Source organism: Anabas testudineus, chromosome 8 (genome assembly GCF_900324465.2).
Source record: "Anabas testudineus chromosome 8, fAnaTes1.2, whole genome shotgun sequence".
Taxonomy (NCBI): domain Eukaryota; kingdom Metazoa; phylum Chordata; class Actinopteri; order Anabantiformes; family Anabantidae; genus Anabas; species Anabas testudineus.
This window is the reverse complement of record NC_046617.1, coordinates 5,497,217-5,509,686: the sequence shown is the minus strand read 5'-3', so window position 1 is coordinate 5,509,686 and position 12,470 is coordinate 5,497,217. Positions and strand designations below refer to the sequence as shown.

Below are 12,470 nucleotides of genomic sequence, written 5' to 3'. Positions count from 1 at the left end.
ATGGTGGTGATGATGATGATGCCGTCCTTCCTCCTCCACACTATTTAAACCGGACCGCGGCCTCTGGGGGCGGAGCATAATTGTCCGAGGCGCACGAGCCAGCAATCAAGAGGTGTGGTTAATCTGCCTTCAAATTAAGAGCCTGGGATTGTACACAAATTCTTAAAGTTATCTTAGGATGCTAGTTATTATTTGGTTGTTTTCAGGCTAAGTTTAAGATCCACAGCGTTTAGTTTATATCATTGAACTTGCCACTAGAAGATTATAATTTCTTACAAGAGAATGCTCGAAATAAAGCAGGCTAGTTCAAATGAACTCTGCGTCTCTAAAATAAATTAGCGCAACCATAAAACATTTCCCCAACAGAAACCCTTCTGTTTCAGAATAACGCAACCCATTGATAGTTTTAAGTCAATTTCATGATCATAGCCCAGCTTGTTTGTTAGAGCAGAAACTAAGAGCAACAACTGCAAACTCAATTCATATATATATATATATATATATATATATTATATATAAATATATTATATATAATTAGATATATAATCTAAATCATGTTAACTCTCTACTCAATGACCAGTAGGCTGTAGGTTTTACCATACATTTATTTTGAAAGGGCAGATGCTTTCCGTAGTACTACTCTGTGCGTGGGAGTTATGATCGTTTCCATGGTGACCACGCCAAACAACAGGGCAGCTCATACATGTCAGTTTTAGTTTGATGGATTTAATGAATTAATTTCGCATTTAACACAATAACAGAGTGTATTACTAGTAAAATGTCTGTCCGGGATGAGACTCTGGAGCCGGAGGACTTGGAGAAATTCTTCACCGTGTTTGACGGCTCCTCTCCAGAGGACGTGTCTCATGCCAGGCAGCTGTGGAGCTCTCTGTCCCTACTTCCGCCGCTGGAGTCCCGGCTGGTGTCGGCAGACATCCGTCAGAGGCTACCTGTGTCCCGGCCTCAGCGCAGCGGAGCCACCGCCGCCGCCGCCGCCGCTGCTGCTGCCAAACCCGCCGCAGCGGAGCCGCCAGGTGCCCCTGCACTCCGGCAAAGACGGGAAGAGAGACAGCGGTACGTGTCCATGGGGGACCAGAGGAGGGAGATACTGGCTCTGCTGAGGAGGCGGAGAGAGCAGAGGATCCAGAAGGAGCTCGTATCTGTGTCCTTTAAACCCAAGGTGAAGCTCAACAGAGCGAAAGCGATGAAACCTCAGCGATCTTCAGACTCGGAGTTGGACAAGGAGCTGGTCCAACAGCTGCAGTAGCAGCAGGACCCCCATCAACTGGACGTCAACTCTTAATGAGACAGTTTAATGTGACGCAGGTTGGCTGAGACCTGTTTCAGATATGGAGAACACATAATGCTTCATTTTCAGATGCCTTCTCATAGAGATGTAGCTCGTCAGGCTGTTTTTAAGCACAGGTCCACTTCCAGAATCAACAACCACAACATAGGTATATATGATGGATTATTTTGACATCTAAATTCTTCATGGAAGTACTTATTTTCACTTACCTTCATTAATAATTTGTTTTCTGGGCCTCACAACTTTATAATAAGTTATATTTCCTCAAGGGGATGAATAAAGTATGTATTAATATTTATGTAATTGATTTACACTTTTGGATAAAATATTTCCTGCTACAAACTATATTTAATATTCATGTTATGTTTAGGTTCTGATTGCATTTCTTGTGTTACGGCCTTGTCGGTGTCAGCTGTGAGACTAAGCTGCCCTGTCCATACAGTGCCGCAGGTGCAGAACAGAGCCAGTACACAGTAGTTTGCTTCAAATAGCATTACATAAGGTGAAGTGAAGCTCGAGTGGATATTCAAATTCCAAATGTCCAGTGGAGAAGGCCCAACCATAATAGGATAAGAAGAGTACTGCTGACTGTTGACTTTAGCTAATTTGGTTAAAGTTTTCAAAGCAGACAGAGCACACACCACACATCTGTAAATGCTCTTTAACCTCTCAAACCCTGATCATCTCGCTAATTCAGCCTTTAAGTAGCTTTCAAGCGATCCTCCGCCTCAAATCTCCTTCAATCCCCTGCAGTACTCGTTTGAAAAGGTACACTGCTTCTTCACAGTGTATAAGAACAGCATGCGGTCAATTTAAATTGAGTTACAATGAATCGGTGACAAGTTTGCATGGAGCAGATTAGTATTATAGTATACAGCCATATTTGGATGGAAGACATAGCAAGCATATAAATGGACAGCAGTGAATGGTTCTGCCCTTAAGAGAGAACTTTATTCCAGTACACTTCAAGCAAAGTTTGTTGTCTGCATAAAATCTGTGGCCAATGTGGCCAACCAAAAATATCCTATTAACAAGTAATGTGTACGTATCCAAGTGTCTTATTCCTCTGTGAGCTCCGTTGTTGTCCAGAACTAACACAAGTCTGCAGCCATGCTGGGATCTGTGTGAAGCAGTTACTGTGATGTTTAGCCTCCCATGTTCGTCAGCTGAATTCAGCATGTTAACTTTTATTAATCAGCACTAAACACAAAGTGGCAGTAGGTGACAGCTGAGGTTGATGAGGATGGGAATGGGAAACCTCAATTTGTTGGTATCCTGCCACAAAATATAAAGAATCCAGAATTGTCTCTCAAATAACTTGAAACTGACAAAAGTTATAAAAGAAAGAAAATATAAAAAATAAAACTAATTCAAATCTGACTTTGCCTTTGATTTTTGACTCAGCAGAATATTTTAAATAATATAACAAATTAAATTGGTCTGGATAAAGTTTGAGATACCTTGATAAAATATTCTGAATTATTGGGTTAGTGATGTAATATCTCAAACTGTTTCTAGGAATTAGCACCACCATATTTAAATGGAGAAAAGTAGCCTCTCTCTGCTGTTTGGTATCAACGTGTGCACCACACTAAACATGCCCTAGACACTGTCACACACTTAGACTCAAGATCACTGGTCCAGGTTTTAACATCTCCTGTTAATAGTAAGATGTAATGATGAGAATTTGCCATGAGGGGTCAGTAAACTCTCACTGTATATGTCAGTGTGTGTTGGTTCTTCTGCTCCTCAAAGACAAAGACGGTAAAATCAATTTCACAAATAAAATAAGCTTAGGAAAACTGAATTTAAGTTGTTTATCTGCCTCACAAATGTCTATCTGCGTGTGTGCGCTCCTGAGTTGAACCCTGACTGCTTTCATCCAGATAATTCACCATAAAAATCAAGAAGCTCTCTGTCTGTGTTGGAGTCTAATATCTCAGCCCACTAGTCTCTTTTCTCAGGGGTGGAAACAGATCACTGTAATATCTGTGTCCCAGCTGTTGCTTGCTCACTTTGTGGCACTTCATTGCTGCTCGTCTGAGAGACGCACTCAGAGGGAGTATTACGGTCAGGGAGAACTGATGTTCCTGATATTTAACTGACATTTCAAACAGACCTTCAGGAGGCTTTACTGTCTGATACAGAGCTGACATGAATGCTCAGCTGAGTGAAGCCTTCCTGTCTCCTCTTCCCTGTCAAACCTCCTGTTGAATGGATTCACATGCTGACATCAAGGTTTCATAAATTCTTCAATTTTACAAACAAGATTTTTAGATGAGTCAAAAGTTGAGCTCCACATTTTTGGTAAACACTGAATGTTTTTTCGAGGTATCAGTGCTGTTTTGAATTCTTCTTTATGATTAAAAGTGATTCACCAATTATACAAGCATTTCATTAAATTTTACATCACATATCTGCGCACGCTTGTCATGGTGTGTGTTCTCTTGGAAACAAGACATTGCACATGAAAATTTGAGCCTGAGATGTTCAGAAATGACTCACTCATATCAAAGTCCTGGATCTGGGCTATTTTAAAACGCAATAATTTTCCTCTTATTTTACAGCTTACTGTAATGTCAAATAGTTACTAGAAAATCAAAGTAATAAATGCATTATTGTGAGCTCCAGTCTTTGACCTTGGATCTGATGAAAAGTGTGATAGAGCAGCTCTTCTACCCACTCTGGATGAACAGTTTAGAGGGACATATTCACACTTGTAAAATATGAGATTAGTTATTGTGCCTATTTCCAACGAGAAAGAATGAAATCGATCAGCCAACAGCTTATACTAGAAGAAAGAGTTTTTAGTAGTGAGCTATCAGCCTCACTAGGTCCAACAGTGCCACAGTGTAATTTGACCCCTGCTGTAGTCAGCCCTTCTCCTCAGACTGTTACAGGACTAGTCTGCAGGCTACTCCTGTCCAGATCACTTCCTAATTTACATATGGTGCACCGTGAAAATGAAAATAGCAGTGAAATGATTATTTCAGGGTATTTTTTGAGTAGAATAACTGAATAACATTGAAAAACAAATAAATAAAACAAAAAGAAAAACAATGGAGACTTTTATTTTCTATACTGAATCAAATGACATGTAATATGACAGAGCTTTAAAATGGTTGCTTGATGAACCCCAGGGAGAATTATCACCAGCTCTCCAGCTCTATGGAGCTTTTTACTTACTTTTATATTTTACATTTTACAACACCGTTACTGCAGTCCAGTGAATTACAGCCTTAATGTCATCAGAGACATGCATGATTCAGCGTGCTGCTCTCTTGCAAGTGAGCGTCTAAATAGGCGATTGCTGTTGCCAAATGCTATAAAAATCACTTTTTATATAAAATTATGTAAGCCCCATCATTCCTCAGAGTTATCCGCAGAGCTGGGCTGCCTTTACCTGACAATGTGCTTGAAGCCTGTTGTTCTTCAAATCCATTTTAACTACAGTTACCAATCAGCAGCTGGGTTTCCAGAACACAGAGACCCTGAACAAGTTGGACTTTTTTTTTCTCCTCTAATTAGCTGATTCATTAACCTCAAATTGCTAAAAAAGTGAGAAAGGAGTCCTGAACAATAGACCAAAACCATAAGTTGGTTGATATTCTATATTTTTTATGAACGCATGTCACACAGATAACACTAACAACAACAACAGCATAACCTCATACTCTTTAACATGGACTCTGTAGTTTAAGCCTGGAACATGCCTCCTCCTCCTTTGCAGCACTCACAGGTAGATGTCTGTCTGAACGCAGCCTTGGAACTAAACATTCAAACTGATTGTTACAGCCTTGTAAATATTGGATGGCTCTAACACATCTGCAAAAGTTTTTTACTTGTTTGTCTTCTATGAGTTTTGATTTAATTTAAGCCAGTAGCACTCTCCCCCTTTTATTGACCTTTCATGTTTGTCTCTGGTTAATAATACAACGCTTACAGCATCAAAGAGCCGCCGTCTTATGCAACCTCACAGTAATAGTCCGGTTAAGTAGTAAGAGTTCTGTAAGGTCCAGATGTTGAGCAAATAGAGCTTGTGGTTAACTTTTGGGGTTGAGAATATCTGCAGATTCACTTAAAAAGTACACAGGGTCATGAGAAAGATATTTGTTTGGTGTTTGATTTATTTAATATAAAATACTCATTTGCAGCAGATCCAAACAAGCTGCTAGCATCAAGACATTTAATATAGAAACACACCTGCATGGTCCAGTGGTGTCGACTGTTTTGTTTGCTCAGATACAGAAGAGCACTGACGTTGTTTATGGATGTGTCTCCAGTGTCCGTGGCAACCTGTTGAGCAGCACAAGATGATGTGTGAAAAAACAAAGCAAACAAACAAACAAACAAAAAAAAAAACTACAGTAGGGTACCAATAAAGTAGACAGTGACACAAATCACTGCAACACATAAGCTTTCCAAAGGCATGTCCCTGAGCTGGAGTTTAAAGGGAAGTGATATACAACTGTCCACTCTCTAATAAAAGCCGCGCACACAGTGGGATGTTTTACAGTTGATAAGTACCAGGAGCAGTCTTGTAAAAAGTCCCACTTTTAATGAAGAAGCTCTGTGGCTGCTCTCCGACTTTGACTTGTCCCTCGGGAATCACCAGCATTGCCTCAAAACTCTATTAAGCCGCTTCACTGCTCTTTTCTCTCTGGTTTGTCTGTTTCTGCTAATAAAGAGACGTCTTTTATGTTTTGTTTTTTTCCTGATCGTGTTTCTTGGCTCGAGCTACCAGGATTGACTTTGGCATCATTAACGTGCTCATTGTTACACGAGCTCTAAATGGTTAACAAGGCATTTATTTAGCTTTACTTAAATTAGAGGTAATTAACGTATTACACTGTGAACCTTAAAGCAGCTACAAATCATATTCTATACAAATGTGTCCAATAACAACACAAAAACAGTATGACAGTAAAAGTGGTCTCTTGTAGAGATGAACCTACTGTGCAGAGAATTCCCCTCAATCTGCTGCGTCAGCCCATTGTTGAACTTCCTAGATCAAACTTTCACCATTTCAGTTCACATTCCCCTCTCCACTACTACTTAGCTCACAAATTAGCTGCAGGCTACACACCAGCAGCTGTGTACCTGCTGTTCCTGTGTGCAGTTTGTTGTCACAATGTCACCAAGCTTTTGGAATAAAAAATAATAATATTAAAAATTGAAGAAGATAGCTGAACAGGTTTGGGGGCAACACATTTTATTCATTTTCTTAATATAATGATAAACATGAAAGTGGGATTTTTCTTGCAAAACATATTTTCTGTTAATTTACGTTGTCGGCATTATTTTAGTCTGCTTTTCCGATTGTTTATTAAACCTGCCTGTTGCTCAGTGTTACAGTCCCCCATAGGTGATTGTAGACTTGGACTCTACTCCCAGTGTTCCCTCCCTTCATGTTGACTGGTACCTGGACACCCTCATCCAATTTTGGCCCAACACAGTGTATACAGTTTAAAGACTGTATCTTTTAAGCCTGACACACACCGGCCACAACGCAGCCAAAAATGATTTCAATAATTGAATGAATTTTAGTTTGTTCTTTTGGCCGGGGCAGGGACTCCCCCTGAAGTTCATTTCAACCTTACCGTTCTGGCAACAAATGACTAAAAAGTAAACACTGTGATTCCTGATATGTGTCATACTGACAACACTAGGATAGTAGCACTCAGTCATCCATGTTTTTTTCACTCAGTTTGAAAAATCCACCTCCACTGACTGGATATACAGTTTAAAACATCAGTATTAATGACAACTGTTGTACATCAATTCCCTTCTGCAAAGCCAGTTGAGGAGGTGAGTCTGAAATAAAGGATGAGCAGGAGTTCATGAGAATAACAGGTATCGATCACTGGGGTTTCTCTGGAAATGAATTGTATCGTTATAAATGACTCCTTGTTTCTGATGCACACAGATCACCTATTTCCATTTCTTCTTCTTGATGCTCTGTGACCAACGTCAGGTTGCTCAGTGTGGCGTATAAAAGCTCTTGTTCAATACTACATTGTCGTTAACAGAGAAGGTCATGCTACTCAGTGAACTTGTTTGTACTGACTGACAAAAGCAGGTCCACCTTGAGATGAAGCATTGCCATCATCAAGCCCCATTAAGCACAGGAGCAGCACTGAAATGCACATCTAATGTATTCTCCAAGGACTGAGACTGTGCTCCACCCCATTTACTGCCAAACAAGAGGTTCATGTCATCATCTGGACACTTACTGCGGTTTGTTACCCAAATTTAACAAATGGGCAAACTTCTGTCATCATTAAAACGATGTTGAATATTTTCTTTACTAGAAATATGCTGCAAAACGTTTCTTAATGTGGAGAGCCGCTGTCGAAGCTGACTTTGACCCACACTCATTGTACAGTAAATGTTTTGAAAATTTAGGTTAAGTTAGAGGAATTTCCATGTGCGTACTATTAGTTTGCTGGTACCTCATGTATTAGGACACCAAATGTGGTTAAGGTTATTAAGGTTTAAAAATTATTCTTGACCTTAGAAACAAGACTCAAGAAAACAGCCTCAGGCTCAATTTAGTTGGCTAATATTTTAGTCAGATTAGCATTTAAACTTTAAACAAAAGTTTATAGTACAGTTGAGAAAATCAAACAGAGGTAAAATTATTCACATCAGAAAAACTGCAGATGGTTGTGGTCCAGTTGGTCGGTGGACAAGTAGCAATAAAAAAATCTATTTCCTTGATCAGGTTTTGTCTCCAAATGTCAGCACTACAGTTCATCGTTTCATTTGTCTCATTTTGAAAACATGAACGTCAGAAAGTGAATCATCTAGATGTATAATCAATGAGTGTATTCATATAAATGAATTGACATTTTACCACTTTCTCTGTCTGCAGTTACTGGACCAGCAGCCAGTATGGGACAGATTTATCATTTACCATGATGTCTCTTTGTTTGAAAACTTACTTAGTTTTCAATGTTCTGCCTGTTTGCAGATGAAGCGTGATCCTGTGGTGCCTTCAGTATCCCCCTGTCTCTGTAGAGTTCAGCTCTGTATGGTGTACTGTGGACTACAGAAGCTCCTTTGTTATCCAGTGATGCAGTAAAACAGAAGCTTTAACTGCTCTGATAATCTTCCCACTCTGCATATCTGCCAGCCATGACAGAGTTTATTCAGCCCGTCTGTCCATGGAGATATTAGGGATCAAAGTGGCTCTAGTTGACACGCCTAAAAGAGATGTGGGGGGAGGGAATCTATAACAACAGGTCAGCATAGAGCTTGATTGATCTTTGGAGGCCTTGACAAATCAGAAACTAACCACTAATTAGCTTTTATAATTCATGCATACAAATTATGTTTTCATGCACTCAAATTAGTCATTTGTACCCTCATAGTATTTAATGAATTCCCATGAATTGACAATTTGAGCACACAAATTAGCAGAACAGAAAACAGAAATTGTTTATATTTAATGGCCAGAATCTGCAGTATATGCTTGTACCTCAGTCTAATTTCAGAAACTGTACAAAACATGTTCAGACTGACTCTGTCTTTGTATTTATTACTGTTCCACCTGGAAGACTCAGACCTGGGATAAAAAGCCCACTTTCAGGTCAGGTACATGTATGTGAGAGTCATATTGTTAAATACAGTAAGAAAGCACCACAAGAATATAAAAAACACCTCAGACCATGTCTTCTTATTCTGCAGAGTATACAGTAGTTTCATATTTAAAAAGCTTTAGTAATTTAGTAAAGTAGTGCATGTGTGTGTGATGGAAACAGAGAGAGCACCTGTATGTACCACTTACTCGTGATAACGGTATCAGGATTTGCTATCAGGGGAACTGTAATTCTGGCAAATGCAGCTTTAGGAAGCTTGTGCTCCTTGCAGTTTCTAATGAGGTGTATTTGTTGTGGTGAGTGGATATTCCATAATCACAATGGACACAGGGAAAGTTGACAATGCATATATTGTATGTTGTATCTGCTATCATGCTTGATGTGCAGGAGTCAAATCCAGTCAGAAGAAAAGACAAGAAGCAGGAAGTGTAATACATAGATAAATATATTCAAGTAAATACATTCAAACAGAGTAATTTGTTGCCATTTCTCACCAGCATGATTACATCAGCATACAGAGGATTCATGACCCAACACAAACCACCAGTTTACAGCCAGCCAGCATGAGGATTTGAAACTTGTGTTTGGATTACGCCGACCTCAAAACCTCCTTGTTAATATTGCGACTCCCAGCCAATTTAATCCCTGCTGTTTACAATCCACTACGCCTTACGTAACCCACGGAGGCTGAGTGCAGTACAGAAACTGAAGTGCCCTTGTCAGCAGCTGGCTTTCTGTCCATCTTGTTTGTCTGATTCATGAGATTACAGTATGTCGTTACCCTCTCTCAACATCGCAAATATTCCCAGACATCTGGGAACATCTGTGTGGATGAGTGAATGCAACTTGGTGGATGCTCCACTGCCTCTTAGGGCATCACTTTATTTTTGTGAGTGCATGAAATATAATATGCCAGTGAATACGGCGTGAGTTAAAACTAAAGAACAGAAACAAAGAGGCTGGTCTAAATTAAAGCTATGTGCACTTTAACATCGCACTAGCATGATACCTGTGTTCAATCCCGTCCGCTCTGTCCAGCCGTCCACTCTGCACTCAATAACATTCAGAAATGAATTTCTCTGTATACTGTAGCTTTTAGTCATGAACACAATACACACAGTCTGATGTAACCTAATTAGACTTGAAAGATGTTCATCAAAGGTTTCGTAGCAGCACTGAGTCAACTATCTATGTGTAATGTAACAACGCAGCCCCCATCTTAATGTGTTTCAGCTTATTATGTTTTCATTTTTACAGCCTGTAATGTTATTATTGTGGTGTAGTCTCGCCGCTCTCCTCAACACCCTCTCCACATCACAGTCAATTTCTCTTTCATGTTACCCAAGTCATTATTGTGTTATTTTTGCATGTCAGCTTACAACAACCTGTGCAGCTGAGTCCATTTCATCCACATCTAAAGGTCAAGAATTTCATCAAATCAATACATTAACAAATTTCATTTTAATTTGGATGGAAACATTATGACTATATCAAGTCCTTTTAAGCAGGGACCCCCTGATCAGCTTTTTCTATCCTTGATATGTCACGACTTGTACAGGGCATTTCGTGCAGTTAATTTCCATAGGTCAAAGGTGAATGGCACCCTGGAAGCCGGAGGGTCAGGAACTCTTCAGGGACACCGTGACTGTGGAGCACATAGACTCTCTAGTAAGACAGACCCTGTGACCTCTGGGTGATGGGGCTGTCTATCATGTGGGTCCACACGTTCATGACCTGTCAGTGAAAATGTGTAACCCCCCGATCAGTCAAAGGGTGACACTGTCCATGAAATTCGTATTATGGCTAAGGGTGAAATCCTGTATAGTTCTCTTTGTGCTGATTTGCCGAACCTTTCGCACAACTGCACTTAAAGAGGTGGTTGCTCCCTGCCTTTTCTTTACATGTTATCTAGCCTGCTTGCATGCTTACTTATACAGATCTGCTTGTTAGATGATTGAACAGAAGCCTCCTGTCCAACGTTGGCTTTGTTTGAACACTTCTGTAACCTCGAACCTGAAACCTGACAACACAACATTCACAGCTACTTCCTTTGGCCACCATGTGCAGAGGTAAGAAACTTTCTGGGGCATGGGATCAAATGACTGCAGTTGTAGTCAATGCAGTCAGTCGTAGAGACAAACAAAATTATTATCTTCAATGTTAAGTATTATAGTGGAATCTTTCTAGTGAGGGATACAACATACCTACCCTTCTGATACAGAATATTCATTTTACATTGGGGTTGTTTTGTTTGTAGGTTTTCATTTTTGGCAGGTTCAGTAATAATATTTTACTTCAAAGTGATTTAATAGATAAAAGAATTTTAACTCTTTAGTCAAACGACTGTGAAGACAGTGACAGAAAGAGCCCTGTAACCACAATGTTCAATATGATTCATGATTTAACAGGGTCTTGACTGCAAAAACATGAACGTAAAACTCACAGTGCTAATGAGACCTACTGTTTCAGCAAGCACTTGGCTTGTGTGAGGTGCAACGCGGTGCAATGTTTCAACCCTTTCATTGTCTACAGGATGTGAGGGAATCATTTTGCAAGACATCGTGGGAGGTTCCGGGCAAAGACGGTGAGATCTGCAAAATGAACAAACAGGAAGAGGGGAGAGTTTTTAAAAAATGTTACGATATGCAGCGAAGAATTAGTAGTGATGTGCGAGTAAGGTTTGAGTTAAGTGGTGCGGGGGTGATGTTAAGCAGTTTGTTCAGTTCCAGGGAGTCTTCGTGGTTAGTGTTTCTGATGTGAAAAAATAAATACTGTAGTTTTACAGTTGTCTGAAGGCTATGGGCAAGTATTCACACCAATACTCACAAGATACACACAAGTAATCTCAGAAAATATGAATCTCTGTGTTGCTCTCAGGAGGAGAAAAGGCTAACTCTCAACAGCAGATTTCACATTCAGCGTCAAAGATAGGACATGGGCGGGACAGAGCCTGTTCAAAAGTGCTATGTGTAGTATTTTCAGTTTATCACACTTGAATCTGAGAATGAGGCTTATTGCAGTTTTTGAATTAAAGCAATGTAATTTAAATGCTAAAGTCTGTATCAATAATTCCATTTTACATAATGCAGTAGATTACATATTGAATAATAATAAGGTGTAGGTTTCATAGTTTCAGAAAGACCAAAGATTTCAGGCATGATTATGTAATTACTTTGATAGCACACAATTTTTTTTACTTCAGTATTTAATTTTTAATTTTAAAGTTTATTTCTATTAAATAAAATGTCTCTGTCATATTTAAAAGAAAATAATGCAATCTTTTTACAATTTAAAGTTTATTTTAAGAAATCAAACTCTTTAGCATTTACTATTATCTTTATCTCACTTGTCACTGTATAGCAAAAGCTACACAGGCTCTAATGCCTTAAGATTTTCATGATTTGTTATGTTAAAAATACTACACATAGCACCTTGAAATATGCTGACAAATTCCTTATTTCCATCCACAAACTCAACAAGTTTCTTACACTTTATACTGATTTTCATTACATATACAGCATACTGTATGTATATATATGTATATATATACTGTAGAACAC

General features: G+C 39.3%; 1 protein-coding gene across 1 annotated transcript; it reads left to right on the top strand.

Moving 5' to 3' along the window:
* Window positions 1-684: 684 nt before the first annotated feature.
* On the top strand, window positions 685-1,653 carry c8h11orf88 (chromosome 8 C11orf88 homolog). The gene has a single exon (XM_026357941.2). The coding sequence runs from the start codon at window positions 779-781 to the stop codon at window positions 1,265-1,267; it is 489 nt and encodes a 162-aa protein (XP_026213726.1). The 5' UTR covers window positions 685-778; the 3' UTR covers window positions 1,268-1,653.
* Window positions 1,654-12,470: the final 10,817 nt, after the last annotated feature.